This window comes from Pan troglodytes, chromosome 11 (genome assembly GCF_028858775.2).
Source record: "Pan troglodytes isolate AG18354 chromosome 11, NHGRI_mPanTro3-v2.0_pri, whole genome shotgun sequence".
In the NCBI taxonomy this organism is placed as follows: domain Eukaryota; kingdom Metazoa; phylum Chordata; class Mammalia; order Primates; family Hominidae; genus Pan; species Pan troglodytes.
The window spans coordinates 81,377,440-81,388,821 of NC_072409.2; the positions used below are offsets into that span (position 1 = coordinate 81,377,440).

Genomic DNA, 11,382 nt, shown 5'->3' on the forward strand with positions numbered 1-11,382 from the left:
CTATGGGAATGGACCTATCCTGGAACACGTGCAAACTCAGGGAATGGCGTGGGGAAAGCTCTTTGGTACCCGAAAAGCAAAGGTTATCTTGACAACCAGGCACTGGAAGCCAGGGGAGGGATGGGACAGAGCCGTTGCCAAGGTAATCAGCTTTTGACAGCTCCGAGGAGTAACTTCCGGCACTGAAGGGCTGAATCATGGCGTCACTTCCTGCATAAAGGGCCGCTCGTGCACTCGGATTGGCTAGCCTTCTTATTTGGACTGACGTCCCGCCCTCTGGCTGTTTCCTGGCCGAAGTGGGTCGGTAGTAGCGATGGCGGGTCTGACTGACTTGCAGCGGCTACAGGCCCGAGTGGAAGAGCTGGAGCGCTGGGTGTACGGGCCGGGCGGGGCGCGCGGCTCGCGGAAGGTGAGTAGTCTGGTCCGGTAGTCCCTTTCTGGAGCAGAGCAAGAGCGGTCCACTGTCCTGGCCCTCGGGATGCAACCGCTCCAGTCCTGTTCTCCGCAGCCCGGCCTTTGAAATAACAAAGGTCCGGGACCTCCCAGAGCTGATTGGACCATCGGGGTCCACTGTCATAGGGGGCTCTGCGGGTGGTTAAGCCAGCCTGAGAGTGGGCTCAGTACCTACTGTAGCTGAGACTCCGCCCTTGCCCTCGCGAGCTATAGTTGGGGAGACCTGACACGAGAAGCTGACTAATGAGAGTTTCAATAAGAGCTGAAGTCCACGATAGGAAGGCCCGTCATAGAGCCCTGCATAATTAATTGCTAAATGAATTGTGCAGGAAGAGGTACATGGGACCCCTGGGGAGGCAGAGCAGAGGTGGATAAGGAAAACGCCAAAGGGTGAGAAGTGAGGTCTGAAAGGACCAGGATTAGGAAGGGAAGAGACTGGGTACTGGGTATTCAGATGTGGACTAGCACTGCTTTATACCAGTGACAGAATTTTGACAACTACGAAGCTCAGGTGCCCTCTCCTCCCCTTTCTACTATGGGAAGATCTTTTATTGAAGAACTTCTGATGGCGTGTCAGGCATGTCCTGGAGCTAAGTGCGTCCAAGGTAATGATGTCTGTTTGTACACTAAATGAGGAATTAGTTGTCACTAGCAGACTGTGCTCCCATTTCAGAACTAACTTCTCAAACATTCTCTTCCTTTGGGATCTATGACGCTGACCCTCCTGGTTTTCCTTCTACCTCTTACGGCTGCTTCTCAGTGTTATTTGCCTCCCCCCTGGCATTCCTCATCCTCTACCCTAAAAACTGGGTGAGTGCAGTCACTTCCTTAGTCTCCTCCTCTATTTGACCCTTTAATATTGGGATTCTTTACATTCTACCCCTAAACTTTAGGTAGGCTCACTCGCTTCCATGGTGTCAATTACTATTTACATGTCAATATGTCTCAAATGTATATCTCTGGTCCAGATTTCTGTTCTGAGAACCAGACTTTTATGTCTAGTTGTCTACTGGACTTTTCCACTTGGATATCCAATAGTCATTTCAAACTCAATCTGTATGCCCTTAACTGTACTCTTTCTCTCCCCTAACCTGATTCTCTTCTGTATTCCCTAATTCAGTGATTGCACCATCATTGGGATCCCAGTTGTTTGGACTCTTCCATCTCCCACACTAAATTTGATGTGGAGGGGATAGGGCTAGAGGTAGGCCAGCCAATCTAGAGGTCATGAAGGCTTGAATGAGGATGCTTGTGTTTCTCATGCCCAAACCCAGGACTTAGGAACCAGAAAATATATTGTGTATACTCTATATTCCATAGACTCTAAAATAGTTCATTATCTTCCCCATCAGACTTGAAACTCCCCAAGGAGTACATGATTCTCTCTCTCCACTTTAAGGATTCCTGGAAGGTGGGGCTGCATCTCCTTTAATATTAGAGAAGGGAGGCCAACCTAGATTACTGGGATTCAGGTTTGAGAGTCTGGGAGAATGAGGGTTCTTTAACTTTTCCAAGCCTTGAGCCAGGTAGTATATCTTGGAATTAACCACCACTTCCCTTACAGGTGGCTGACGGCCTGGTCAAGGTGCAGGTGGCTTTGGGGAACATTTCCAGCAAGAGGGAGAGGGTGAAGATTCTCTACAAAAAGAGTAAGTGCTTCCATGATGTGCCTGCCTGCCCGACATCCCACCCCTCAGCTTCCTGGTACCTGGCCCTAGCCCTTCAGTTCATTAGGTCACTGGAATAGCCCTTTGGGGATAGAAAGATTATGAGGACATTTACCTGCACCCAATTCAATTGGTAAATTGTGGTGTGCTTTTCTACCTTGTGGCTAAACCTCAAGCCCATGACAGTGTCCTAAGTTATGAAATAAGAGCTCTACCTGAAAGCTCCTCTTGGTGAAGGAGGGTAAAAAGGGTATGGGATTTCCCAGGCAAGGTTAAGGGGCAGGAAACAAATTAGACACTGAGAGCCTGGTTATGTCAGAACTAGTAACCTGCTTAGTAACTAGAAATTAGACAAAGCTCTGGCTTGTCTCGGTGACATCTAGGAGAAAAGAGGCCTTCTCCCCTTGGTGAGGATAGGTCAGTGAGAATGCTAAGGGCCCAGAGTGGTGGTGGCAATTGTGTTTTCAGCTCTGAAGCTTGATGTCAGAAGAGACTTCAAGAGAAGAGAGTGGAGAGATAGGGAAGTGGGGATAGGGAGCCTGGTGGAGCCCTGCTCATGTGGCACTGTTGGGTATCAGCTCCTTATTGAAGGCTCTCCTCAAGGCTGACCACTTGTCAAACATCCTTCATAAGGCAGAGCTCTACTGCCCAACCCTATTCCATTTTCCATCTTGCTACTTTTCTAGTTGAAGATCTGATCAAGTACCTGGATCCTGAGTACATCGACCGCATTGCCATACCTGATGCCTCTAAGCTGCAATTCATCCTAGCAGGTAATGCTGGACTACATGTGTACATGCATCTGAGGATGTGGGTCGTCGGGGAGGTTAAGCACAGAGATGGCCTCCCCATCCAGTCTTCTGGTGGATACAAGCCCTGGATGCTGCTCTCTGGAATTGTGGCCTGGTTCTGGGTTGAGGATCCTATGGATCCTCTAGTAGACATTGAGTACAGTATACCTCTGCACCAGCTGCAGGCCATAGTGCCAGCCACAGTGGGAGCTAGTCCAGTGTTCTATCAATAGTTTGCCTCTTGGATTTTCCTTCAGAACCTTCCTCACTTCTGCTCACTAGACAGAGGAGCTTCTAGGAAAGGGTAGGGGCAGAGAGCATTGCCATTAAAGAAAAGAGAAGAGTATTGGCATGAGTTTCAACATCTTTCTTTCATGTGAGAAAGCTCTGCAGTGTCAGAGTTCTAGGCAGGAACTATTGCCTTGGCAATGTCTGCTAATCAGTCAGCCATTCTATAAGCTAGGGATTTTTGAGCTTCGTTATTCATCCAAAAGATGTATAATGATCATCCACTCTGATCCAGGTTCTTTCCTAGGTGAGGAAGCATACAGTGGTGAACCAGAAAGTCCCTGCCCTCATGGGCACAGCCAGAGCTAGGGGAGACAGGGTCCCTGCTTCAGGGACCTGAGCTTATAACCCAGATGGGAGATCAGTCTCCCAGGAGACTGATCAGTGCAATGCAGCACTGAGGACTGAGTAAGGATGGGCCACTCCTGCTAAAAGGGCTGTCAGAGTTCCCAAAGGGCTCTTGATCAATTGCCATCGCTCAAGCACCAAGTTTAGATATTCTCCTGCACTGACTCTTGAGTCCAGCCTCTCCATCCCTCCCTGTGGCACTGCCTCAGGAATTGTGCATCCACTTGCATATGAATGGTTGCACAGTCTCCTAAATCATACTCTTGACCCTAATCTTTCCCTTCCTGCATGTGGTTCAGTCTCACCCTCACAAAAACATGTTCCCAACATGTCACTTTGCCTACTTTGGAACCTCAGTGTATCCTGCCTTGCTAGGATAAAGTCCTAATTCCATAGTCTGCCATTCAAAGCCTTTCAGTTGGCCGGGTCTACCCTCCCATCCAACTCTGTTTCCTGTGCTCTTCCTACTCCAGTTCAGCTAATTGAATTCTTTCTCCTCTACTAATTGACAGGCATTCCTGCCTCTAAGCATTTGCACGTAACAGTCCTCTCTCTTGAATACCCTTCCACTCTATGGATTTCAGTGCATTGAAATCCCGTGTGCATACAGGGCCTAGCCCAGATCCTGCTCTCCTCACTGGACTCTTCCATTACTGTCCCAGCTCTCCTCCAGCATATAATTGTCTATGCCTCTGAGAGCCACTGAGCAGAACCTGCCTGGCATAGTCTGCCACATATCTCCTCTTTTAGACCTTCCTGGGGACCCTTGGGTGTGGGGATCCAAGTCTGAAGTATTTTCTATTTTGTGGCCTAGGAGGTGCTCCCTGAGTTTGTTGATAGGAGGCTAGAAGAAGAGGTCTTGAAGTTAAACCTTGGAGAAAGGTGGGATTTGGAGAAATTGAGAGGCTCGTTAGACTCAGATGGGTCAGACCTGAGGCATCCAGGAGAGTTGGGGGCAGGATGGAAATGTGCACCTAGAGAAGGGGGCAGTGGACAGAGTCACTGTCCAAAGCTCTAGGACCTAGCCATCTCCCTTGCCAGGTCCTCAGGCCCTTACATGGGCTGATTAGCAATGCCCAGGTTTGCTTCACTGCAACTATCTTGTCCATTTTTGCTTTAGAGGAGCAGTTTATCCTTTCCCAGGTTGCACTCCTGGAGCAGGTGAATGCCTTGGTGCCCATGCTGGACAGTGCTCACATCAAAGGTATCTCTCTGGGGTTATAGCTTCACTACTCTGGTTGGGGAGGTAGGTGGATGGATGGGCAAGACTTTCCTGTGTTTCAGGTTGTGTGGATTCGGGTTGGGTCTGTTCCTTATCTTTTTTTTTTTTTTTGGACAGAGTCGTACTCTGTCACCCAGGCTGGAGTTGCAGTGGCATGATCTTGACTCACTGCAACCGCTGCCTCCTGGTTCAAACAAACTTCCCACCTCGCCTCCCAAGTAGCTAGGATTACAGGTGTGTGCCACCACACCTGGCTATTTTTAGTAGAGACGGGGTTTCACCATGTTGTCCAGGCTGGTCTCAAACTCCTGGCCCCATGTGATCCACCTGCCTCGGCCTCTCAGAGTGCTGGGATTACAGGCGTGAGCTACTGTGCCTGGCCTGTTCCTTATCTTTATCCTCACCCTGAGGTACTTGCCACATCCACCAATTAAAATTACCAGGATAGAGAGCCCAGTTTTAGGACCTCAGGCAATTTGGGCCTGAGAACACTAGCCTAAGCTCTAGCAGTCCCCAGCTCTGGGGATTCCTTCTGCCTTCTACCTACCCCCAAGCATCTCTTCTTCAAGGTGCTGCAGAACCCAGATTTTACTATCAGAGTCTCTGCCAGGTCCATGAATGTATGTGAATTCTTTCTGCTGCACTGCTGAGAGCAGTCCCTGGGCCTGGACTTTGACAAGCAGATAGTGGCTTTAATTGAATCCAGATATCCATCTTGTCTGTCTGTGGAGGTATTTTTCCCAGCTCCCCCTCCCTACCCCTCATCAGCTGCCCGCTGAGTATCTGACAGCCTTAAGCTTTGAGCCCAGCATGGTGGCCAAGCCTTGGCGTGTTGGATTCCAGCTTAGGGACCTGGCATCCATCTTCAGACTCCCTGTTCCCTAGGCCAGGCAGACCTGCCCCCGCTGGGCTGAGAGCAAAGGGACAGGTCCTATAATAGCCAAAGCTCTCTTTACCTGGTCCTGCTTATAGCACTGGGGTGGGGGTAGGGAGCAACACTGGGAACCCCCAGGTTTTGTCTTCTCCTTGGGACATGTATCTTCCCCTCCCCTATGGGTCCTGGAGTAAGACTGGAGTGGGCAGGGAGCCCCACTGCCACCTCCAGCTGCAGCGGTCGATGAAGTCTGGCGTTTGTTTAGCTTCTCCACTCAATACTCTAATCCTGCCAAAGACCTAATAGACTATTGAGCAGTCCCGGGGGAGGGCACAAGCATCATCCAGCAGTGTGTGTTGTGTTTTACAGCCGTTCCTGAGCATGCTGCCCGCCTGCAGCGCTTGGCCCAGATCCACATTCAGCAGCAGGTATGGGAGGGGAGATGACTAGAAGCGAAGATGGAGGTGGCGCAGCACCTCATCCCAACTCATGCCACCTGGGGAAGCAGCTTCAGGCCTTTCTGTTGTAACCTCAGCAGAAACTTTGGGGTTTATCCTTTATCTTGCATATGCCCCAGGGAGGTAAAGGGACTTGCCTAGGTTCATGTACAAACTTTCTGCTTCCAGAGCAGGACTTTATTGGGACACCATAAGGTTGAGGCTGGGAGGTACCCAAGAATTCCTGGGGATGGTATGTCATTGACTGTGGGTAGAGGGGCTCTTTTTTCACTATTCCCAGGCCCTAGTGTAAAGTTCAAAGAGAGTTCAGAAATAAGGACAGAAGAAGAGACATACACTAGGGGGAATGTTTACTTAATGTATGGCCACTCCCTTTTCCATCAGTCTTTGGACTGCTGTTAGGGCACCCATCCTGGAGCCTGAAAGTGCTCCCATAGCCATTTGCTCCTTTGGCTTTGGGGTTAAGCGTCATCTTTTTTAGGCTCCATGGGGAGTGGGAGTCCGTGATGAGGCAGGAAGTTTAGTGGAAGATGTGGGCTTTGCCCAGTTCCTTTCTGTGCTACACTTTGGCCCTACAGGACCAGTGTGTGGAGATCACTGAGGAGTCCAAGGCTCTCCTGGAGGAATACAACAAGACTGTATCCTTTCTGCTCAACTAGGACCCTAATGGGTGCTGTCCCTAAGCCCTGTCCTTTTATTCCACCTCTAGCTCTCTCTCATCCTATCCTACCCACCTATGTTTGCCTGTTCCCCACTTTCCATGAACTTCCTCACTCAGATTCCTATTCTCACCTTGACCTACAACCAGACAATGCTTCTCTCCAAGCAATTCGTGCAGTGGGATGAGCTACTTTGCCAGCTAGAGGCCGCCACGCAAGTGAAGCCAGCAGAGGAGTGATAGCTGCTCCCCATCCCAAAGTGGGCCTGGGCAGTCAGGCTCCAGGGCCCTATGCCAACCTGCCTTTGTTACAAGGCAGAGGAAGCTTTGTATTTATTGGCTTCAAGGCCCACCTCTCTGTACTCTGGGCTCTAAAGTTGGAGGTCAGGTTACCTGAGGTTTGCAATTTGCAACACCCACCCTCCCCCCAATCAGTGTTCTTATTTCAGTGACAATAAACCATAGAGATGACTGGAGGAGTGTGCTGGCTTCTTGGTCTAGGATGGAGGTGGTAGGGGGCAGAGGTGTCAGCCTGCCTAATCGTTTGACTGGGAAGTAAACTCATCCTGGTCTGGCTTTCTGGCAGGTGTAGAGCTCTCAAGATGAAGGCTCTCATTTGATTGTGTGAATAGGATATTCCTTTATGTATCCATTTATCCCACATTTACCAATAAGAGACCTCCAAATGTCAGATGATGGGAGTAGATAGGGCTAATCCCTGCCCTGCACGGGCTAGCAGGATAGACAGTAAAGGAAAAGGGCAGTCCTATCAGGTGGACACAGAAGAAAAAAGGGACTGAAGGGACCTGGTAAGTGATATCCAGGGACTTTCAGAGCCAAGGGAGCAGCATGTGCAAAGGCCTTTAAATTTCTCTCTTGGGAGCCTACCTGCTGCCACGAGCCGAGAAGGGCAGCCTAAGAGGTTTGGATGCAGGAAGTTTTGGTCCTGGGGAGGGGAAGTTGGGAAGTAGGGGCGCTGGGGCAAGCATGTTGAGAAACATTTTGGCACCGTAGTCCACCAAATGTTTGCTGCCCCCTTGTGGTCTCAGGGAGTGCTCTGGCTCCAGACCCTTTTTCCAACGGCCCACTGGCCGCCCCGCCTTTGCGACCTCTCCGGCACCTCAAATTCAGCGTGTCCAAACCGCTCTGAAATCTGGGAGTCACCCTAGATCGGAATTTCCTACTTCTCCGTCCAAACAGTGGCCAACTCGTCACTGAACCTACTAGTATCTCCCAACTTAATCTTTTTTCCATTCCCACTGCGATTTCTCTGGTTCATTAATGTAACAAATCATTTAACAAATATTGAGCGCTGGTCATACGCCAGGCACCATACTAGGCTCCGTGGGCACCCCCGCCCCCTCAGCCCCCAGACTCCGCGGCAGGTGTCGTCAGGGGCTGTGGCCCGATTTCCCCACCACTCCCTCCTCGGCTCCCTGCACAAGATCTGGTTCGACTGGCCCCTGGAAAACCCGGAAAACCCCCGTGGTCCGCCAGCGCCCACAGGATGAGGTCGAAGCTCAGAAGTCGGTAACTAAGGCTCTCGCCCATGCAACAGCAGCCACTACAAACTGAAGCCTTTGTTCGCACCCACGGTGAAACCCACAGCTCCCCGTTTGCTCAACAGCTAACGCCAGCCCTCCCATCTTCTAAGGGCCAGATCCCCCTCCTTCAGACGCAGGACTTCCCCGACGGCCGCTCCTTTCTACCGCAGGGAACTGTCCTGCCTCCCTCCGGGGCGTAACAGCGGAGGCTGCGCTCGTGTTCCCATCCCCACTGGGACTGGTCCGGGGCGCTCTGGCCAGCGGGTTGTTTCCGCGGCGGAGATGCCTCGGGGCCCGTCCTTCACGCCCCGCCCCTCACGCCCCGCCCCCTCGGGGCGTGCGCGGCCCCGCGGCCTTAGTGCGCTCCGGGCCCGCGCGCCATCTTGGCTCCGGATCGTGCGTGAGGCGGCTTCGGTGAGAGCCGGAACCGGGCGGGCAGAGGGGCGCTCGTAGGGTGGGGGGACGCCTGTGGCTTGGCTGCAGCGGCCGGCAAGACCCTGGAAGAGACTGTGGCTATGGAAACGGCCAAGGCTGTCTTGGAATATCCTGAGCAGCCCTCCGAGTCGAGCCTCTGCCCCCGAGTTTCTGAGTGACCTGGGTTGATATAGATTGACCCTGGTAATCTCTGGGAGAGGGGGTCCGTTCTGTTTGGGGGCAGCACTGGATAAGGGTTCTTGGCTGTTTCCCGGGGGGCCTGGGGCGAAGGGCCTTGTCCCTGTCCTTGTAGAGCCCCAAGTGAGGAGCGCTCTCTATTGGTATTAGTCTGGGGTGAGGGTTCCAGGCCCTGTTCCAAGGAGTCCAGGATAAGGGGGGCTAAGCCCCAGTCCTGGAGAGTTTAGGATGAGGGGGCCTGGCACTTTCCCAAAGAGCTCAGTGTTTGGGGAATGTGATCCTGCCTCTTGGACTCCAGGATTGGAGGTGAGGGTGTTATGGCCCTTGTAGAGGAACGGGGTGTATGGGGTACAGCCCTTTCCCAGACTGCGGCAGGCATGGACCTTGTCACGAGATGCTAAGGACGAGGGGACATGATCCTGTTTCTGGGAAGTCTGGAACGGGGAGCAGGGCCGTATCCTGGATGGAGATAGGGGATGGTGGACAGTGACTTGGGGCACATTGCTTAGCACTTACCTGATGCTTCCCTGCAGTGGGCAGCGAGAGTCACAGACAAGACAGCAAGCAGGATGGAGCACTACCGGAAAGCTGGCTCTGTAGAGCTCCCAGCGCCTTCCCCAATGCCCCAGCTACCTCCTGATACCCTTGAGATGCGGGTCCGAGATGGCAGCAAAATTCGCAACCTGCTGGGGTTGGCTCTGGGTCGGTTGGAGGGCGGCAGTGCACGGCATGTAGTGTTCTCAGGTTCTGGCAGGGCTGCAGGAAAGGCTGTCAGCTGCGCTGAGATTGTCAAGCGGCGGGTCCCAGGCCTGCACCAGCTCACCAAGCTACGTTTCCTTCAGACTGAGGACAGCTGGGTCCCAGCCTCACCTGACACAGGGCTAGACCCCCTCACAGTGCGCCGCCATGTGCCTGCAGTGTGGGTGCTGCTCAGCCGGGACCCCCTGGACCCCAATGAGTGTGGTTACCAACCCCCAGGAGCACCCCCTGGCCTGGGTTCCATGCCCAGCTCCAGCTGTGGCCCTCGTTCCCGAAGAAGGGCTCGAGACACCCGATCGTGAAGACCTGCTGAGCCAGCCTGTTCTCCGGGCCTGAATGTCTGGGGTGCTTGTGCCTTTTCTGAGAAGCGCTGTGACTGCTCAACATCCCCATCAAGGTTTGAGTCCACAAAAGTGGACCTCCCTATCATGCTTCCCCTTCCCTCTAGCATGTGGGAAGGGACTGCTGTGAAGAATGACAGATGTGGGGCCTCTGCCAAGTTCTGCATTGCTAAATAAGGGCTTCCTCTGCCTTCTACCTACAGTACATCTGAACTGCCTTCTGAAAGAGGTCCAGGGAGGGATTTAGGAAATAAAGTTTCTACCTATTTGATGAGCCTCTACTCAGCCTGCTATGTGGAGTGGGATTAAAGAAATGGGAGTCCCTGCCCTTACCCCGGGGGGCTGATCGGGTGAAGACAGAGGAAGAGTAGTAGGCTCAGGCCGGTGCTGGGAGAATGTAGTGTCTACAAGAAGCCTCAGTCAGTACTGAATATATCTAATTCCCTGGATAGTTATTTGTCCCTGCTTTGGCCTGGTTTAGGAACACTGCCAGGTCAGACATTTCTCTCCATCTGCAGCATACAGTATAGTATAGTGGTTGTGAGCATGGACTCTGGTACCAACCTGCCTGGGTTTCAATCCTGGTCTGCCACTTATTAGCAAGTTACTGCTCTGTGCCTTAGTGGTCTTATCCATAAAACAGGAATATGATAGTGTTTATCACATAGGATTGTTATGAGATTACATAAGGAAATATACATATATGACATTTAGATACCACGCTGGCACATAGTGCTATTAAGTGTTAATTGCTATTATCGTTATTAATAACTCACCTATCCCAAATGCAACAACTGTCTCACACCTCCTTCCCTCCAGCTTCCTTGCCCCAATCTCAGCTATGGAGCTGGACTCCTGCTTTGAAGAGACAGAGGCCTTTCGAACTCCCTCATGCTCCACCTTCACCTCCAGACCTGTCTGTATACACATTTATCCTCAACTCCACTAGTTTGCAAACATGCTTTTTCCTATCTTAGAATCATATCTTTGGGTTGGGCACAGTGGCTGATGCCTGTAATCCCAGCACTTTGGGAGGCTGAGGCAGGAGGATTGCTTGATCCCAGGAGCTGGAGACCAGCCTGGGCAACATAGTAGGGAGACCCTGTCTCTACAAAAACATCTAAAAATTAGCTAGGCATAGTGGTGTGCACCTTTAGTCCCAGCTACTTGGGAGGCTGAGGCAAGAGGATCGCTTGAGCCTGGGAGGTTGAGGCTGCAGTGAGCCATGATTGTGCTACTGCACTTCGGCCTGGATGACAGAGTGAGACCCTGTCTCAAAAACAGAAAACAGGCTGGGCGCAGTGGCTCACACCTGTAGTCCCAGCACTTTGGGAGGCCAAGACGAGTGGATCACTTGAGGTCAAGAC

General features: G+C 52.0%; 2 protein-coding genes across 4 annotated transcripts; both read left to right on the forward strand.

The window, feature by feature from the left end:
• The first annotated feature begins 202 nt into the window (after nt 1–202).
• DCTN3 (dynactin subunit 3) lies at nt 203–7,230 on the forward strand. 2 transcript variants are annotated; one of them, XM_001161551.6, is made up of 7 exons: nt 203–409; nt 2,018–2,102; nt 2,807–2,893; nt 4,668–4,751; nt 6,013–6,071; nt 6,680–6,739; nt 6,910–7,230. In XM_001161551.6, the coding sequence occupies exons 1-7, from the start codon at nt 314–316 to the stop codon at nt 6,997–6,999; spliced, it is 561 nt and encodes a 186-aa protein (XP_001161551.1). In that variant the 5' UTR covers nt 203–313; the 3' UTR covers nt 7,000–7,230. The 2 variants fall into 2 exon arrangements, with proteins under 2 accessions (XP_001161551.1, XP_009454798.1); XM_009456523.3 differs by lacking the exon at nt 4,668–4,751.
• A 1,391-nt stretch (nt 7,231–8,621) lies between these two features.
• RPP25L (ribonuclease P/MRP subunit p25 like) lies at nt 8,622–10,286 on the forward strand. Of its 2 annotated transcripts, none has more exons than XM_001161736.5 (2): nt 8,622–8,717; nt 9,449–10,286. In XM_001161736.5, exon 2 carries the CDS (start codon nt 9,485–9,487, stop codon nt 9,974–9,976), a length of 492 nt encoding a protein of 163 aa, XP_001161736.1. In that variant the 5' UTR covers nt 8,622–8,717; nt 9,449–9,484; the 3' UTR covers nt 9,977–10,286. The 2 variants fall into 2 exon arrangements, with proteins under 2 accessions (XP_001161736.1, XP_001161693.1); XM_001161693.5 differs by having other exon boundaries at nt 8,684–8,921.
• The last annotated feature ends 1,096 nt before the right edge of the window (nt 10,287–11,382 follow it).